Source organism: Nannobrachium achirus (assembly GCF_963921795.1).
Source record: "Nannobrachium achirus genome assembly, chromosome: 14".
NCBI classification, from domain to species: domain Eukaryota; kingdom Metazoa; phylum Chordata; class Actinopteri; order Myctophiformes; family Myctophidae; genus Nannobrachium; species Nannobrachium achirus.
Genome location: NC_137821.1, coordinates 13,307,362 through 13,323,225, shown reverse-complemented (window position 1 = coordinate 13,323,225; position 15,864 = coordinate 13,307,362). Strand labels below are relative to the sequence as shown.

The 15,864-nt window shown below is 43.8% G+C and overlaps 1 protein-coding gene across 1 annotated transcript in view; it reads left to right on the top strand.

The window, feature by feature from the left end:
- Window positions 1-15,864, top strand: part of LOC308297817 (VPS10 domain-containing receptor SorCS2-like) — a gene marked incomplete at both ends in the record, with an annotated part of 330,517 nt that overhangs the window by 151,639 nt on the left and 163,014 nt on the right. The window contains one exon of the mRNA XM_080741384.1: window positions 298-397. Within this exon, the coding sequence (XP_080597510.1) occupies window positions 298-397 (100 nt within the window). The remainder of the gene's footprint in view (window positions 1-297; window positions 398-15,864) is intronic.

Genomic DNA, 15,864 nt, shown 5'->3' with positions numbered 1-15,864 from the left:
CTTGAAGGAGCCAGGTTTGTGGATTTCATTGTGATGCAGACTGAGGTGGCGTGTCCTGTTAACACCCAAGGGGCCAAACTCGTTCAGTAACGAGATAAGGCCACTACACATTTGAAACTTGGAGATATGAGGTTTCTGTCTGACACGAACGATATGCCGTTGGATGAGTTCAGAGAGGCAGAGGGGGGCCTGTTTGTTGAGGGCTTATATGTAATGGTTTGTATTTTTAAGTCTATTCTGTGCTTGAGTGGGAGTGAGAGCCAGTGGACTATAAACTCTGCCTGTGTGTGTCTGCAGGTCCAGTGACTATGGAAGCACCTACACCAAACTCAACCTGATGCCAGGAACCACCATCGTCGTGACCAGCTTCTTCATCTGTCCCACCAACAAGAAGAAGGTAGGAGGACACAAAGTACAACTGGAAGCTTTGGTATTATTTGGCTGGTGATTCAAGAGTTAGAAGGGCATTTAGATGGAGATGGCTGACCACAAACTGTAGTGTAGTGCTGTGGTCTGCAACTCCAACCCACCCTGACAAGCACTTGGAGAATAACGGTTATCGTCACTGTCACAATCACATTTAGAAGTGGAAGTAGGCCTTCCGCACATGTGGTAGATCAGTGGTTTTCAACCGGTGGTCCTTGAGGGGGTTCCAACTTCCAGGTGGTCCCCAGCTAAATGATGGAGAGTTGGTAACCAAATGGACCCTTATAGATTTTCTAACTCTTGAGAGCGTAAAATGAAACCAAATGGACCCTTACCAATTGGTTTCATGTTACACTCTCAACAGTTAAATTAGTGTTAAACATTTGCATTACTTAATTTACAAGTAAGACTCCCTGATCGGGGGATAAGTTACTGTCACGTCAGCGTGTGTGGGTAATGGTAGCTCCTGAACAAGACACTGCTTAAACACCCCCCGGCCCAGGCCAATAGCCTGTGCTACCACGATGGGAGTCGTCGTGCAAATGAATTCCTCCCCACGCACATTTCCGTGTTCTGTCACTGGTGTTGTATCATACTGACTCAACTGCCGGTGAGGAGCCCCCACCGGGAGGACGAAGAACACCGGGAGGACGAAGAGACATCGTCCTAGTCCTCCCGCCCAACTCTCCCTGATGAAAGCTGCTGCCCCCAGCTTGTAGGATTACGTGCAGAGACATTTTTCACCCCGTTATTTAAAAAAAATGAATTGTGATTTTTCTTTTATTAGACAGTGTTGCTTGTAGATCTGCTATTTTCACTAGTTTTATCAAACAGTCTTATATGGTGAAGCAGGACTTTACTTTAAGAGGTGGTGCCATAGTTTTGTACTTTTTCTGGTTTTCATGTGTCTATATGTTGATAGTATTTCATTAGACCCCCTGGTGTGGTTGTTATCAGCAATTATGTATTCACTTTGTATTTTGGGTTTCTTCCTCGAGGCTGCCACCTTGTGGGTCAAAAGTAATCAATGGGACCAGAAGCAATTAGGGATGTAGTGGTGGAAAGTAACTAAGTACATTTACTCAATATTGTATGTTTGAACTTTACCAGAGTATTTCCAATTTTAAATCATTTTACTTCATTAAGTAACATCTTAATGAAGTAACATCTTAGTCCGTAGGATTGAGACGAAAATCGTTCACTTTTTCATACAAGCGTGAAATTTGGTACACTTGTACAGTTTGGGGCCCTGAACATTTTCAGATATGGAGCCATCGCTAAAACGCCCCCTGGTGGCCATGGCAGCCATTTTACTTTCCGCCATTAACAATTGATGTATTTTGCATCATAACTCCTGAACCAAGCATGATAATACAGAATAGATGATGTCTACACCTATGTTTTGATGGTCAAGGATTACAATAATACCATGTACAACATCATAAACTGTTCAGAAGAATAGTTAATGGCCAATTTGGTGATGTTGTGTGGTAGTCCAATGGTTTTGTCCGAATATTTGACAGAATTCTTTTCACCTTTTCATAAAAGTATGAAACTTGGTACACTTGTACACTTTGGGGCCCTGAACATTTTCAGATATGGAGCCATCGCAAAAACGCCCCCTGGTAGCCATGGCAGCCATTTTACTTTCCGCCATTAACAATTAATGTATTTTACATCATAACTCCTGAACCAAACATGATAATACAGAATAGGTGATGTCTACACCTATGTTTTGATGGTCAAGGATTTCATTGGTATCATTAACAACATCACAACCTCTTCAGGTGAATAGTTAATGGTCAATTCGGTGATGTTGTGAGGTAGTCTGCTGGTTTTGTATGAACATTTTTCACGTTTTCATAAAAGTATGAAACTTGGTACACTTGTACAGTTTGGGACCCTGAACATTGTCAGATATGGAGCCATCACAAAAAACACCCCCTAGTGGCCATTTTAATATCCGCCATTACCAGATAATGTATTTTGCATCTTATCTTCTGACCCATGCTTGATAATACAGAATATGTGATGTGTACAACATTATAAACTGTCCAGCTGAATAGTTAATGATCAATTCAGTGATGTGAGAAGGAAATCACAACATGTTGCGTTTGTTGCATACATTTGGTTTCATTGTCTTGTTCAAATGTATTTCTTAAGCACATATATTTCATGTTTTTTATTGTTTTCATGTTTCATGCATTTTTTGACTGATTGGTTGATTGATTGATGACGATGAATCTATTCTTCAATCTTCACTGTCTCCTTCACAACCTCCTCCACATCATTGGCACAATGCTGTGCACTATTAGGAGGCTTTTTTTGCATTTGTAATGCCCCTGGTATCCTTTCTTGCAGCCACAAACTTAAGAGCTGAAGGAGAGATTGGCTTGCCTATTGAAGAATTGACCACAATGGTTTCCAATCAAGTGGGTTTGTCCAAACCCAGTCTGTTGGAGATGGCATATCTGGTGCCACCTCAAATGCTTGTCCCCAACAGTGTCCCTCTTACACTGCTCTTTTGAGGTGCTGCACCAATGCATCCCAATTTGGGGGGTATTTTCTCCATCCCTCTTCCTATTTTAGTGAATAACTCAAGACGAGCTTGCTGGGTGGCATTTGGGACTGTAAAAAACTACAGACATGGGATTGCCTGGGTCCACTCCTGACAAATGCAACATGGCTCTGTCAAAGGCTCCAAAACGAATTCCAGAGCATGTCATTTCCTTGCACCTCAAAGGTGCAGTGTACCAAGGAGAACACTGTTGGGGACAATCATTTGAGGTGGCATCAGCTATGAAATCTCCAACAGACTGGGGTTGGACAAACCCACTTGATTGGAGACCATTGTGGTCAATTCTTCCACAGGCAAGCCTATCCCTCCTTGAGCTCTTGAGTTGTGGCTGCAAGAAAGGCTGCCAGGCAAAAAATGCAAAGGTAGTGTACAGCATTGTGTCAATGTGGAGGAGGCTGTGAAGGAGGCAGTGAAGATGGAAGAAGAAATTCAAATGCAATGGCTCCATATCTGACAATGTTCAGGGTCCCAAACTGTACCAAGTTTCATACTTTTATGAAAAAGTCAAAAATTGTCTGACAAAACCAGCGGACTACCACACAACATCACCAAATTGGCCATTAACTATTCTTTTGAACAGTTTATGATGTTGTACATGGTATTATTGTAATCCTTGACCATCAAAACATAGGTGTAGACATCATCTATTCTGTATTATCATGTTTGGTTCAGGAGTTATGATGTAAAATACATTAACGGGTAATGGTGGAAAGTAAAATGGCCGCCATGGCCACCAGGGGGCGTTTTAGCGATGGCTCCATATCTGAAAATGTTCAGGGCCCCAAACTGTACAAGTGTACCAATTTTCACGCTTGTATGAAAAAGTGAACGATTCACCCAAAATCTGGTCTCAATCCTCCGTACTATCTGGCTTTGTCCAAAGTTTGGTGTAAGCCCAGGGTCACATTGGCCAAGCTTTGCGGGATGCTTAATGAAATTAACTAACATAGCACCGTTCACTTCACACTAGGTGTGATTTTTTTTAAATGCATTTTAGACATTTGAAAACCTGAGAAATGGGGACATTGACTACTTCTACTTCTTTACTTTTACTCAAGTACATTTTGAATACTGAACTTGTATTTGTAACAGGCTATTTCTACAATAGGGTATTGATACTTTTAGTTTTACCTAAGTAGGCTAAAACATGTGAGTAGTTCTTCTATCACTGGAGAGATGAGAGGATTCATACAGAGATGTCAGCCAGTGCATCAGAGTGTTCTCCATTAGAGACCTAGTGCTGCTGGAGGGTCTTTGTAGGAGAGGAGTGAAAGGACCCTCCAACGCTCTTCAACAATAACATGCGCACATAAGTTATAGCATTCGAGGCGGCAGGTTTTCTCTCGATTCATTTCCAAAGGTTGTTTCAGTAAAAGTACGACCACATCACTGGGTGATGGTTGCAGACCTGGCCTTTATTTTCTTCCTGGTACAAAGAGAGCATGCACTTATTGATACAGTGCATTTCTTCTGCTTTCCCGTGAGAGTTGTTAGTTCTGAGAGGAGTGCATGTGTAGCTTGATCACCACCAAACAGACTACTTCAGACTAGTAGGCCGGCTTTACACTGCCACTGAAATCTAGCCTGAATCAGATCTGAGTCACTTCAAAAGTGGAATCCGATTCTTTTAAAACAGTCTAAATCCAAACATGTCACATGCAGGTCACATGAAATCCGATTTTGAAAAACCACATCCAGAGGTAGTTTCAAATCCAATCCATATCGGATCTGAGGACATCTGACTCAGTCTGAAAGCAGCAACCACATCCACCCCATTGAGTTATATGCAGGTCACATGCAAGCCACATCAAACTGGCCAAGCGTCACTTGTGCTGCGCAACCCGAGCGTGGCGCCCCGACGTCATTACAGAGCGCGATTATTTACTATTTGATTACAGCGCATATTACAGCACGCTGAGCACATGAGAAAAACAAGAGAGGAGAGAGAAAACACGTGAGCTAAATAGATACAACCAGAGAGAAGAGCGAAACACAAGAGTGAAGAAAAGGAGAGAAAAAGTTGTTGTTGTCTCTTGTCTGTTATGTCGCATTTCCTGAACATGTGATCAACTAGCGTCAACGTTGTGACGTGACGTCATGACGCCGACGTCGTTACCACGGTAACCAAAGCAGATATGTAGACGCAGGGCAGCTTTGGGCTGACGCTGTTAAAATCAGTCAGAACGCACAGATCAGATCTGTGTCACTTGCAAATGCAGTGTGAAAGGTCGGGCCAAAAGATCAGATTTGAGAACCAAATCGCATTTGGTCTGGATTTGACTGCAGTGTAAAGCCGGCTGTAGAGACTGGCAGTGGCAGTCGAATAAACTTGGGAGATCAGCCATTTTTACAGTGTTTAAAAAAAGTTGCTGAATGCATCCGAGGGTCGACACCAACAGACGGCTACTATGGTGCTAAAAATATCCTATAACTTGAAGTCTTTTTCTACAACAAGCCCACTGATATCCGACGGTTTGAAAGCTTTCGACGTTGCCTTACAACTTACGACCAGATACCGGCAACAGATTTTCGGCAACAGATTTTCGTCGACGTTTTTCCAACACTTCGGAGGTCGGTGCGGTGGAGAGCTACCTTTACAGGCTGTGAACTGGATGAGCGTAAGCAAGACTGTGGGAATGTGGTAGCTGTGTAGCAAATGGATGGGCACAACATTTACATGCATATTATTAGTTGGTCTAATAAAGTTGTATACTACACGTTTTGCTGGAGTTTTAATAACTTGGTGATTGGCACCTCAAACGGCTGTAGATATTAAGATGTGGTCGCTTGCTTGCCGTTCAGTGAAGTTTTTGCTTTTGTCTTTCCAGATAGAACGCCTCAACGTTTTCCATGTGATTGACAATGAAATAACGCTCGTATTATCTCTGGTAAGATCCCCTCTGACTTTATGGTGAAAAAAAAAGGAACGGGAGAAAGGGGAGAAAACAGACTTTAATGGTGATTTTCTCTAATACAAATTTGTCTTCTTCGTCCGTCGATATGGAAGAGGCAGAAGACCTGGAAAGTAATTACGGGAGTAGTGATTGCGGAAGCGGTTCAATAACAGCGATAGCACTTATTCTCTTGATGGAAAATGACCCGAAAGAGTAGAGAGAGAGAGGGGAGAGTAGAGAGAGAGAGAGAGAGAGAGAGAGAGAGAGGGGAATGAAAGAATGAAGAAGATTCATTATGTCTTCCACCTCTCTAAAGTCTCCCTGTGCGCCAGAAGGCCTCTATTGTACTGAGAGAGCTAGAAGTGTTTAACCAACCTGGTTCAGGGAGGTTATGGATTCGGCGAGGAAGGAATGCTAGCTCATTAACGCTGATAAACGCACAGTGCGGCGGGGGACGCGGGCCGTCGCTGCCCTCCCCGTCTTTGAAAGACTTTGAAAAACGCTTTTCAAAACTTCTACTTCTGTCCTCCTCAGAACAGAAAGCCCTCCTCCCGCACCGTCCGCAAGCCTGCTTTCTACAATCGCAATTTCAACCAGAACTGCTGACGTTGAGATACGAGGGCCCGTGACGGTGTCCACACCCTGCCTGCTTCCTATGAGATTAATGTTCAATAATTCAGAGAGCTTTATCACCCCCTCCTCCCCAGTCTGTGGACTTCCGTTTGAACCATGTGCTCTGTCTTTATTTCTCTTCTCTCTCTCTCTCTCTCTCTCTCTCTCTCTCTCTCTCTCGCTCTCTCTCTCTCTCTCTCTCATATGTAGTGGCTGTGTGACACCGTTTATTGGACACAGCAGAACGCCATAAGGCTAAGTTAATCGTATCTCTGCTCCCCACATTGACAGCACTGTGAAAGCAGGCTGGAGTTCAGCTCCGGGGGCTCTTGGGCAGTGTGTGTGTGGGTGCCTCTGTACTCTCAACTAAGACTAGAGAGGGGTGTGTGTGTGTGTGTGTGTGTGTGTGTGTGTGTGTGTGTGTGTGTGTGTGTGTGTGTGTGTGTGCCCTGAGGGCAACGCACGGCAACGCACGTGCACGCGCACACACACACACACACACACACACACACACGCGCGCGCGCGCGGTTGCAATCAAAAATCAAAATATGTTTTGATTTGTTTGATGTGTTTGTTGTTATAAGCAACTTCTCTTATCTAACTTTTCTTATATTTTTAGGGTAAAAAATAAGACTTAGGCGAGCGGCCGCGCTAACACTTGGAATACATGAATCGCTGCCTACATGTATGTATTCCACAACACACAGTTATCACCGTAACCTTAGCCCATGTATAGCAGTTAAACCTTTCGCATGGTAAAGTGATCTGCGCTCCTACTGCAGAGCTTAACACTGTATTCATTTAATGTGGTGCGATAGCATAACTACAGTTAACCGTATCAGTTTGTATGAGTTTTGTGCTTATATAGTTTGTGCTTGCTTATGTCTGTTTTATTTTTTACGTTTTTTGCTACTGCCCAATTCTCCAACCCTCATATGCTCTACGTTTTATCTTTTCACTTGCACATCTACAATTACCCCGCAATTCACATTCTTGCAATGCCTGTCTCTACCTGAATCTACGGCCACTGTTTCCCAAACAGTAGATCGGGACCCATTTGCGGGTCGCTTATACATTTCTATGGTTTCTACATTTTGTTAATTTTAATCCATTAAATTAATTAGAGGAAAAATAATTTTAAGATGTAGTGAAAATGGCAGATCTACCAGATAGATTGACTATTTTCACTAGTTTCTCCTTAGGGTCTCAAGCTAAAAAGTTTGGGAAACACTAGCCTTGAATCCCGAAGAATCAGCCATTGCAAAATGCAGATTCCCTATAGGCCAGGGAACCACTGCCATAGATTGAGTTGCTATAATCCATCCAGTTTATTAGCATAGCATGACCCCATCTTTATCTTAGACCCGTCATCAAAAAGTGCCGTTGAGCCCCCATTTGTTCCCCAGCTGTGGCTGGGCTCTTTGTGGCCCCCCGCCGTGATTACAGCCACGCTGCCATTTGGGGTTCCACCCATTGCTGCTCCTAAATGGATTGACTGGCCCCTAATATGCCATCAAGATCGATAGAGTAGAGGTGTAGACTCACACTGCTGTCTGCTGGTGAGAGTCCTGAAGGGCGACGAGCCAAAGATCATGATCCGTGCCATGATGACTGCATGACTCACCTGACTGCTGGTCGCCAGAGCTCGTCACTCATCTTCAGTAGTTTTGATTGACTGATTGATTGAATATTTTATTAGACAAAAATGGAGAACAGTACAAGTAAAGTCAATACAATAAAAGATGTAGTACAGTACAAGTACAGTTAAACACCCTGCCTAAAACGAGCATCCCAAATAAGTCGTTTTACGGTCTTGTTTACGTCGGAAGTCCTTGGTATTTAATTCATGGACATAGCAAATAGCAAGAAAAAAAAACATTCAAATATCACAATGCTATATTGTTGTGTTATGGAGGCACTAGTTAGAAGAGAAGAGAAAATAAGCATCACTGTGGTGTTCACATTATAAGTATAACAATTAATTGCATTTTTATAGTGCTTTTCCAAGTGCTCAAAGCGCTTTACAAGGTTCATTCATTCATGCATTGGGAAGTGAAAAAAGAAGAGAACAGAGTAACAAAGGCTTCATAAAACTATACACACAGTGAATAGTTAAATTATCTTTATTATTTTACTGAAAGAGAAGGAGAATGAAACACGAGAAGTGTGTGTTCCTCAGAGCTGAAGAGAGAACAAAGCTGACATAATTTGTTTTAGTGATACTGCATGAATTAATTTAACTGTATTACATATAATTTGTCCGTTAGGCAGTGATGGTGCAGTGTGAATTAATTCACTTTATTACAAAATGGAATGCAATACAATGGAAACAAGACTTTTTGTTATCCTTTTAGCTTTGCTAAGTGTAATTGTATTTGCTGTACTGTCAATCAATCAATCAATCAATCAATCAATCAATCAATCAATCAACCAACCAACCAACTGACCAATCAATGTGTCTTAGATAGGCAGTGATAGTGTATGAATTCATTTGACGTCTCGTGCCATATGAGCCAGCCTTCATTATCGTGTGTTAAAGCAGCAGCTGCAGAAGTTAATGCTTGTTGACTTTTACACGTCAATCCCCTAAAATAGTCTGTCTCTAATCCCTTTATGCCATTTGGATTAATAAATAGCGGTCAGTTTTAGCCACAAATGATTATCTGATTTGAATGTTAACTGTTCAGCTGTTTAGCAAACTGTCAACGTAGACAGCGCTTATGCCATTACGACGGGGCCTCCATGCACTATGTTGTAATAATGCCAGTGTTATTTCTTTTTAGACTAAAACTATGATGTGAAATGTTCGAGGTGTGTGTGTGCACGTACGCACAGACACACGCACGCAGTGGGATTCCTCTTGGCAGTGGGATTAAATCTGTCTGTCTGTCTGCATGTCTGTGTGTCTGTCTGTTAGTTGCACATAGCTATCAAATCGAATCACTTTGATTTATAGAGCACATTTAAAACCAACTTCCGTTGTACCAAAGTGCTATACAGACATTTCAACCACCCTGTAGACAATATGCCTTCCGGTTGGTTCTAGCGGAAGTGGCGGAAGTCCTGCGTTTAACGGAAGTTACGTCATGCGTTGCAGTCTTCCGGTGAAATTCTCACGGCGGAAGTTGAACGCTTTCTGCCTTATATTGTCACCAGGCTTTTCTCTTCGCAGATGAGTAAAGCCTGGCTACGCGAGGCTACATTTCAACAGCACATTACATTTCATCAACAATACACAATAGTAAAACAATAATACAAGAAAGGTCAAAAAAGATGTAAGACATTTGCAGCAATAAGGAAACAAAACAAAAAAAGCTAGCATGCATCATAAATATCAACATCGTCCAGTTCCAATTTAGGCATGTCCACTATACAAATGCTAAATCAGTGTAGATCAGTGGTTCTCAACCTGTGGGTCGGGACACCCAGAGGGGTCCCCAAATTATTTTGGAGGTTCCCCAGATGATTAACTTAATGTGCAACATTGTTTTCTCACTCAACAGTAAACAAACCAACATAACGTTTAAGTGTATAGGAGGTATATGCACATTTCTAAAGTGACAATTGAAGGACTTTTTAATACTTCTAAAATGACAAATTAAACATTGGCCAAACTTTCAAATATTAAAGGCAGAAATTGTGTGTGTGTGTGTGTGTGTGTGTGTGTGTGTGTGTGTGTGTGTGTGTGTGTGCCCTGAGGGCAACGCACGGCAACGCACGTGCACGCGCACACACACACACACACACACACACACACACACACACACACACACACACACACACACGCTCAAGCGCACACAAAGGCTGCATGCGCTAGGTGAGAAACACTACAGGTTTGGGGTCAGGCGAGGTGTCAGACTTAACTGGAGAGGGAGAGATCCCAAAGGGTCTACATGGGCTTTACACGGCAAATGCATTAACCGTAGGGTGCCCCCGAGCCAGGTGCATTGTGGGAATGATGTTCCACCAAGTCAGTTGCGTTTTGTAAACTATGACAGTAGAGACTGTGAGAGAGAGAGAGAGAGAGAGAGAGAGAGAGAGAGAGAGCAGACGGTGACTGAGAGATGGAGCTTGACTGAATGAGGGAAGGAGGGAGCGTGAAATTGGGAAAAAAGAGAGTTGGAAAAAAAAGAGGGAATGAAAAAAGTGAGGAAGGAAGTTTGGAGAGAGATAGGAAAGTGCGTGCGTCCGTCCAAGCCAAGACTGACGATGAAAATGGATTAGTGGAGGAGAGTACGGTGTTAGAGTGCATGCCATATAAATAAGGCTTGTGGCAGCTGACTACGCCCGAGTCACTTTACTGTGCGTCTCTCTCTCTATCTCTCTCTCTCTCTCTCTCTCTCTCTCTCTCTCCCCCGCCTTTACTGCCTATCTGTTCACTCTGCTATCTGAATAAATCTTAAAGAAAAAAAAAAGGAAAAGAAAATGGATTCCAGGAAGAAGGCGCGCGTGCGTGTGTGCATGCGTGTGTGTGTGTGTGTGTGTGTGTGTGTGTGTGTGTGTGTGTGTGTGTGTGTGCGCGTGGCAACAATGTCCCATACCAGATTCAGTCTAGTTATCTAGAAAGAGTGCGGAGATCAGGACTGAAAAGGACTTGTATACTCTCTCTCTCTCCGTATTATCTGTGGCTTTTTGAGGGTACGTCTCTGCTATCTAATTCCTCCATCCGTCTCTCTCCCCGTCTCCCTCTCTCTCTCAATCTCGCTCTGATGGCTCTCTCCATTTCTACTATATCGCCCCATCTCCGATCCTCCTCTCTCTCGCTCTCTCTCTCTCTCTCTCTCTCTCTCTCTCTCTCTCTCTCTCTGCAGAGGTTGAAACCATTAGAGGGTGAAAAAAACAATGGCACACATAGGCTACGCCAGAGAGAGCAGAGCAATGATTCCAAACACAGCAGTCTTAAGGCCCATTCCCACTGGGCCAGATAACAGATAAAAAAAATATCTTTCTCCAGATATTTTTCCATTCAAAGTGGATGGTAGATACAGATAAAAAAAATATCTGCAACAGATATTTCTTTTATCTGTGGCAGATATTTTTTTTTATGGGAAAAACTCCCACTAAAGGCCCATTCCCAGTGGGAATGGGCCTTTAGTGGGGGGTGTTTTAATGTGAGCCTGTACTTTCCCCATGCGAGGTTGGACAGTATATTAACCACTTAAAACACCCATATATGGTTGAGTGGAGTCCCTCAGGGCTCTATGATTGTGTATGTTCTGTTCTGGGTGCCTGACACAGTGCCCTGCCAGCCTCATCCTTCTATCTATATCGCTGACTTCTGTGAACCTTGATAGGTCCCCGTAGATCAGGGTTCCCCAATAGGCGGCGCCCGCGGGGGGCTACTGTCTGGCCCCCACCAACCCCAGTAATAATGGTGGTATAAGAGCAGCAACAACACTAGTATATCGTCGTTGTCGGGTGGAAACCTCGCATCTCCAAATGTGTACGTTCTTTTGCAAAGTAAAGCCCTGCTTCATCATACAAGGCCGTCTCACAAAAGTAGTGAAAACAGCAGATCTACAAGCACACAACGCCTCGCGGTGCGAGGCGTTGTGTGCTTGTAGATCAGCTGTTTTCACTAGTTTAAATCATTTTTAAAATGATAAATGCAAAACGAACGGTTTTGGACATACAAGATTTTCACCCGACAACGACGATATCTGAACTGTCACTGGAGTAGCGGGAACGCCACCGTCGCCCCCTGCAATGTTGTGGCCCTCGGCTTGGTATGTGGTACCCTAGACATAATTCGGCCCTTGGGGAAAACTAATTGGGGAACCCTGCCGTAGATGGATGACATTTCTGATGTGGTCCGTCCAATGGCACTATAGGTGTCACGTATGGGCAGCATCAGAAATGCTACGCCAGTGGTTTTCAACCTTTTTCATGTCAAGGTCCATTATTTAGCCATGGACCACCATTTAATTAGATTTAGCCTCTCGGACACAAAACTTCAAATATTTTTTTGCCGTTGGATAATTTTGTCCACAATTCCATGTGTATTGCTGTGTTCTGTCTTTTCTTTAAACCAGAAAATAAAAGTTATATACATCCGTTTTTCTGAATTTCATAACATTGGTCCGGACTGAACAGGGATTTTATTGTATAACGTCATTTCCAGATGCATCTTGGGAATTGAACTCTTTGCATCCAACATATTCTCACCTTCAAAGCGTCAGACAACTGACGCCCTGTCAAGTACCGTACTGCGTCGGATGAGGGGACGCTTTGGGTATGCCTACTGTGTCAAGTGTTGGACGCATTGGGTATGGCAGGGGCGCAGGAGGCATTTTAAAAGTGAAGGGGACACATCTGGGAGGTATGTGCGCGCGCGTAGCGCGCGCGAAAATTTTTGGGGTATCCCCCCCACTTTTGGTGATATCCCCCCCACTTTTGCCCCGAGGAGGGGGGGGACATATCCCTGTGTCAAACCAAAGACACATGTCGGCTGCTGTCTTTTTTTTGTTGTTGTTGTTGTCAGAATTCGCCTGGTCATAAAGTTTCATAAATCATGAAAATTAAATCACTACAATTTGTTCTATGTTCTGTGCATGTTGACAAGTTTCAAACCGAAGACACCACATGTATGTACAGTGTTTTACTTTAGTAAAATATTCTGTGACCAGTGAGTGACACTGACAGTGATTCTTTCACTCTTTCACTGATTTATTTTCACGTGGGGCCATGAGTGATTGCCTCATTGGTGTCCATTTTTGGGTCCGACATGAAAAAGTTGGGAACCACAGTAACAAGAGGAAACGTAAAATGTGTTGACAAACGAAATTGCATTTCCATTATGCATCTGTTCAAAGGTAGGTCTACTTACATTGTTGCTTGATTTAAAGAACGACGTTATCGTTTTTTGGTTTTTTGACCGTTTCATTTTGACTGAGAATGATGTTGAGACTAGCCTACACACACCAGCAGCAGGTCCAGCAACTGCAATGACGGTCTCCTTCTGCCACTGCCTGCCTGCTTGTCACTATCGCGTTGCATTAATTAAACTCATTCAGAACAGCTGAGCTGAGCTGCCGACTGCACTGCACTGCACTGGTGGGACTGTGCCTCTAGAGGGCAGTAATACGCCTTGAAATGAGAACTACTCAGTGTGTACGTATAATCGATCATATTTGCGGCTTTTTCTTGGACCTGAACACTGGAGGGGATATCCCCCCCACCCAAAAAAAGTGGAGGTGTTAATCCCCCCCGTCCCCCCCTACCCCCTGCGCGCATGGGGTATGGCCAGTGGTCTAAGAAGAAAGAAAAAAAAAAAACGTTCCCGAAGCGAGATTCGATACCGCTATGAAGGGTTTACCAGCCACCCGATGCTACCGTTCACGCCACTATCAACGACGGCGGCGCGACTGCATAGAGGTGCCGGCACGTTAGTTTTACTGAGGTTAAAGGAGTAGTTCACCCCCAAAATGACTTTTTTTCTATTGATTAGTCATGCCATGGAGACTAGAGTTCAATAATATTTTTTGTTTTTTGTCGCATTCCTAAGACAAAAATGTGATAACAATACATTTACCCCCATTCGTTCCGGATGGTGACCCGTTTCGAAACGGGTCACCATCCGGAATCAATGGGGGTAAATTTACTCGAATCAAATTTTTGTCTTAGGAATGTGACAAAAACCAAAAAATATGATTGAACTCTAGTCTCCATGGCGTGACTAATCAATAGAAAAAAAGTCCTTTTGGGGGTGAACTACTCCTTTAAGGTTAGGGTTAGGGTTAGGCATAGTTTTACTGAGGTTATGTTTAGGGGTTAGAGTCAGGCATAGTTTTACTGAGGTTATGTTTAGGGTTAGGGTTAGAGTTAGGCATAGTTTAGGTGGTCGGACACGTTACCTCCGCGTTGCGTTAGAATCCACATTGTCAAAGATAAAAGCACAAAAAAAAGGGATTTCCCAGCTGTCTCCTTAGCTCGGTAGAGCATGATGACTGCTAAAACTGAGACCCAGGTTCGATTCCCCGTGACTGGAAAATATTCCAGTAAACACATGTCGGCGCATGCGTACTAAGACTCTCTGTTCTCGTCTGACCGTAGACACACGGGTGAAGCAGAAAGCGAGTTGGGAACGCATCGGGAGGGTGAAGCAGAGGGGGTGAGAATGGGCTGTTGCATCACTCCCGGGTACAGGGGACCGCGGACTTTAGTTGTCTTCGGCAGTGAATGTGTTTATGAAGGTCAATTTGACATTAAAGAGTCTGAAATCCCCTGTCTTAGAGTGTGACATGAGGAGGTTAAGAAGGAGAGCAAAGTGTCTGTTTTGATGCCATTTGCCGGTTCCCTGATGGCACCATGGGTGCACAACGCCCATCTCAAGACCACCATCAATTATTCAGAGCTGGCTGTCGCGCCACGCTGTGTGTGTGTGTGTGTGTGTGTGTGTGTGTGTGTGTGTGAGTGTGAGGGGGAGTGTGAGTGTGAGTGTGAGTGTGAGGGGGAGTGTGTGTGTGTGTGTGTGTGTGTGTGTGTGTGTGTGTGTGTGTGTGTGTGTGTGAGTGTGAGTGTGAGTGTGTGTGTGTGTGTGAGTGTGTGTGTGTGTGTGTGTGTGTGTGAGAGTAGCTTGATTGTGTGTGTTTGTGTGAATGGGTTATGTGCTCAGATTGGGTGCACAATTTCTGTGTGTAGGAGCGTACATGAGTATGCTTCCCATTAGCGTGCACGTGTGCCACTGTGTGTGTGTGTGTGTGTGTGTGTGTGTGTGTGTGTGTGTGTGTGTGTGTGTGTGTGTGTGTGTGTGTGTGTGTGTGTGTGTGTGTGTGTGTGTGTTGTGTCATTTGGGAGCAGGGGGGCTTTTGGCTGCCGAGACATTCAGGGTGATTAAGTGGGTCACGCATTCTGTCGTGTGGCAGAGAGAGAGAGAGAGAGAGAGAGAGAGAGCGAAGGCGAGAGAGATTGAGAGAGCAGGAGAGGAGTTGAGTGACCCATTTCTAACCCTTATATCTGGTTAGGACCCGTGATTGGAATGATGTGTTCCCGTGCACGAAGAGTCACAGAATCGCGTGAGGACACGCACACGCCGCCATCCTGCTGGCATGGAGAACTATGCTGACAGCTGGAGTCAGGGGGCTAAAGCATCAATTAGCTTAAGTTAACAAGGCACCATTATAGCTTCTTTAAACCCTCAGTCCTTGTCACTCACCAGTGACATTCAGACAGATGGAGCGGGGGTGATTCAGATACTTGAAAGGAGAGAAAGAGAGGGAGAGAGATTAATTAAATTAATTAATTTGCATTATGACTTTGTGGGGAAAATAAAATAATAAAACAAATAAAAGTCAGGTTATACAGTAAGTCTTGAGAGCACTGTACACAGCACATTGGTGTTAAATAATATAAGCC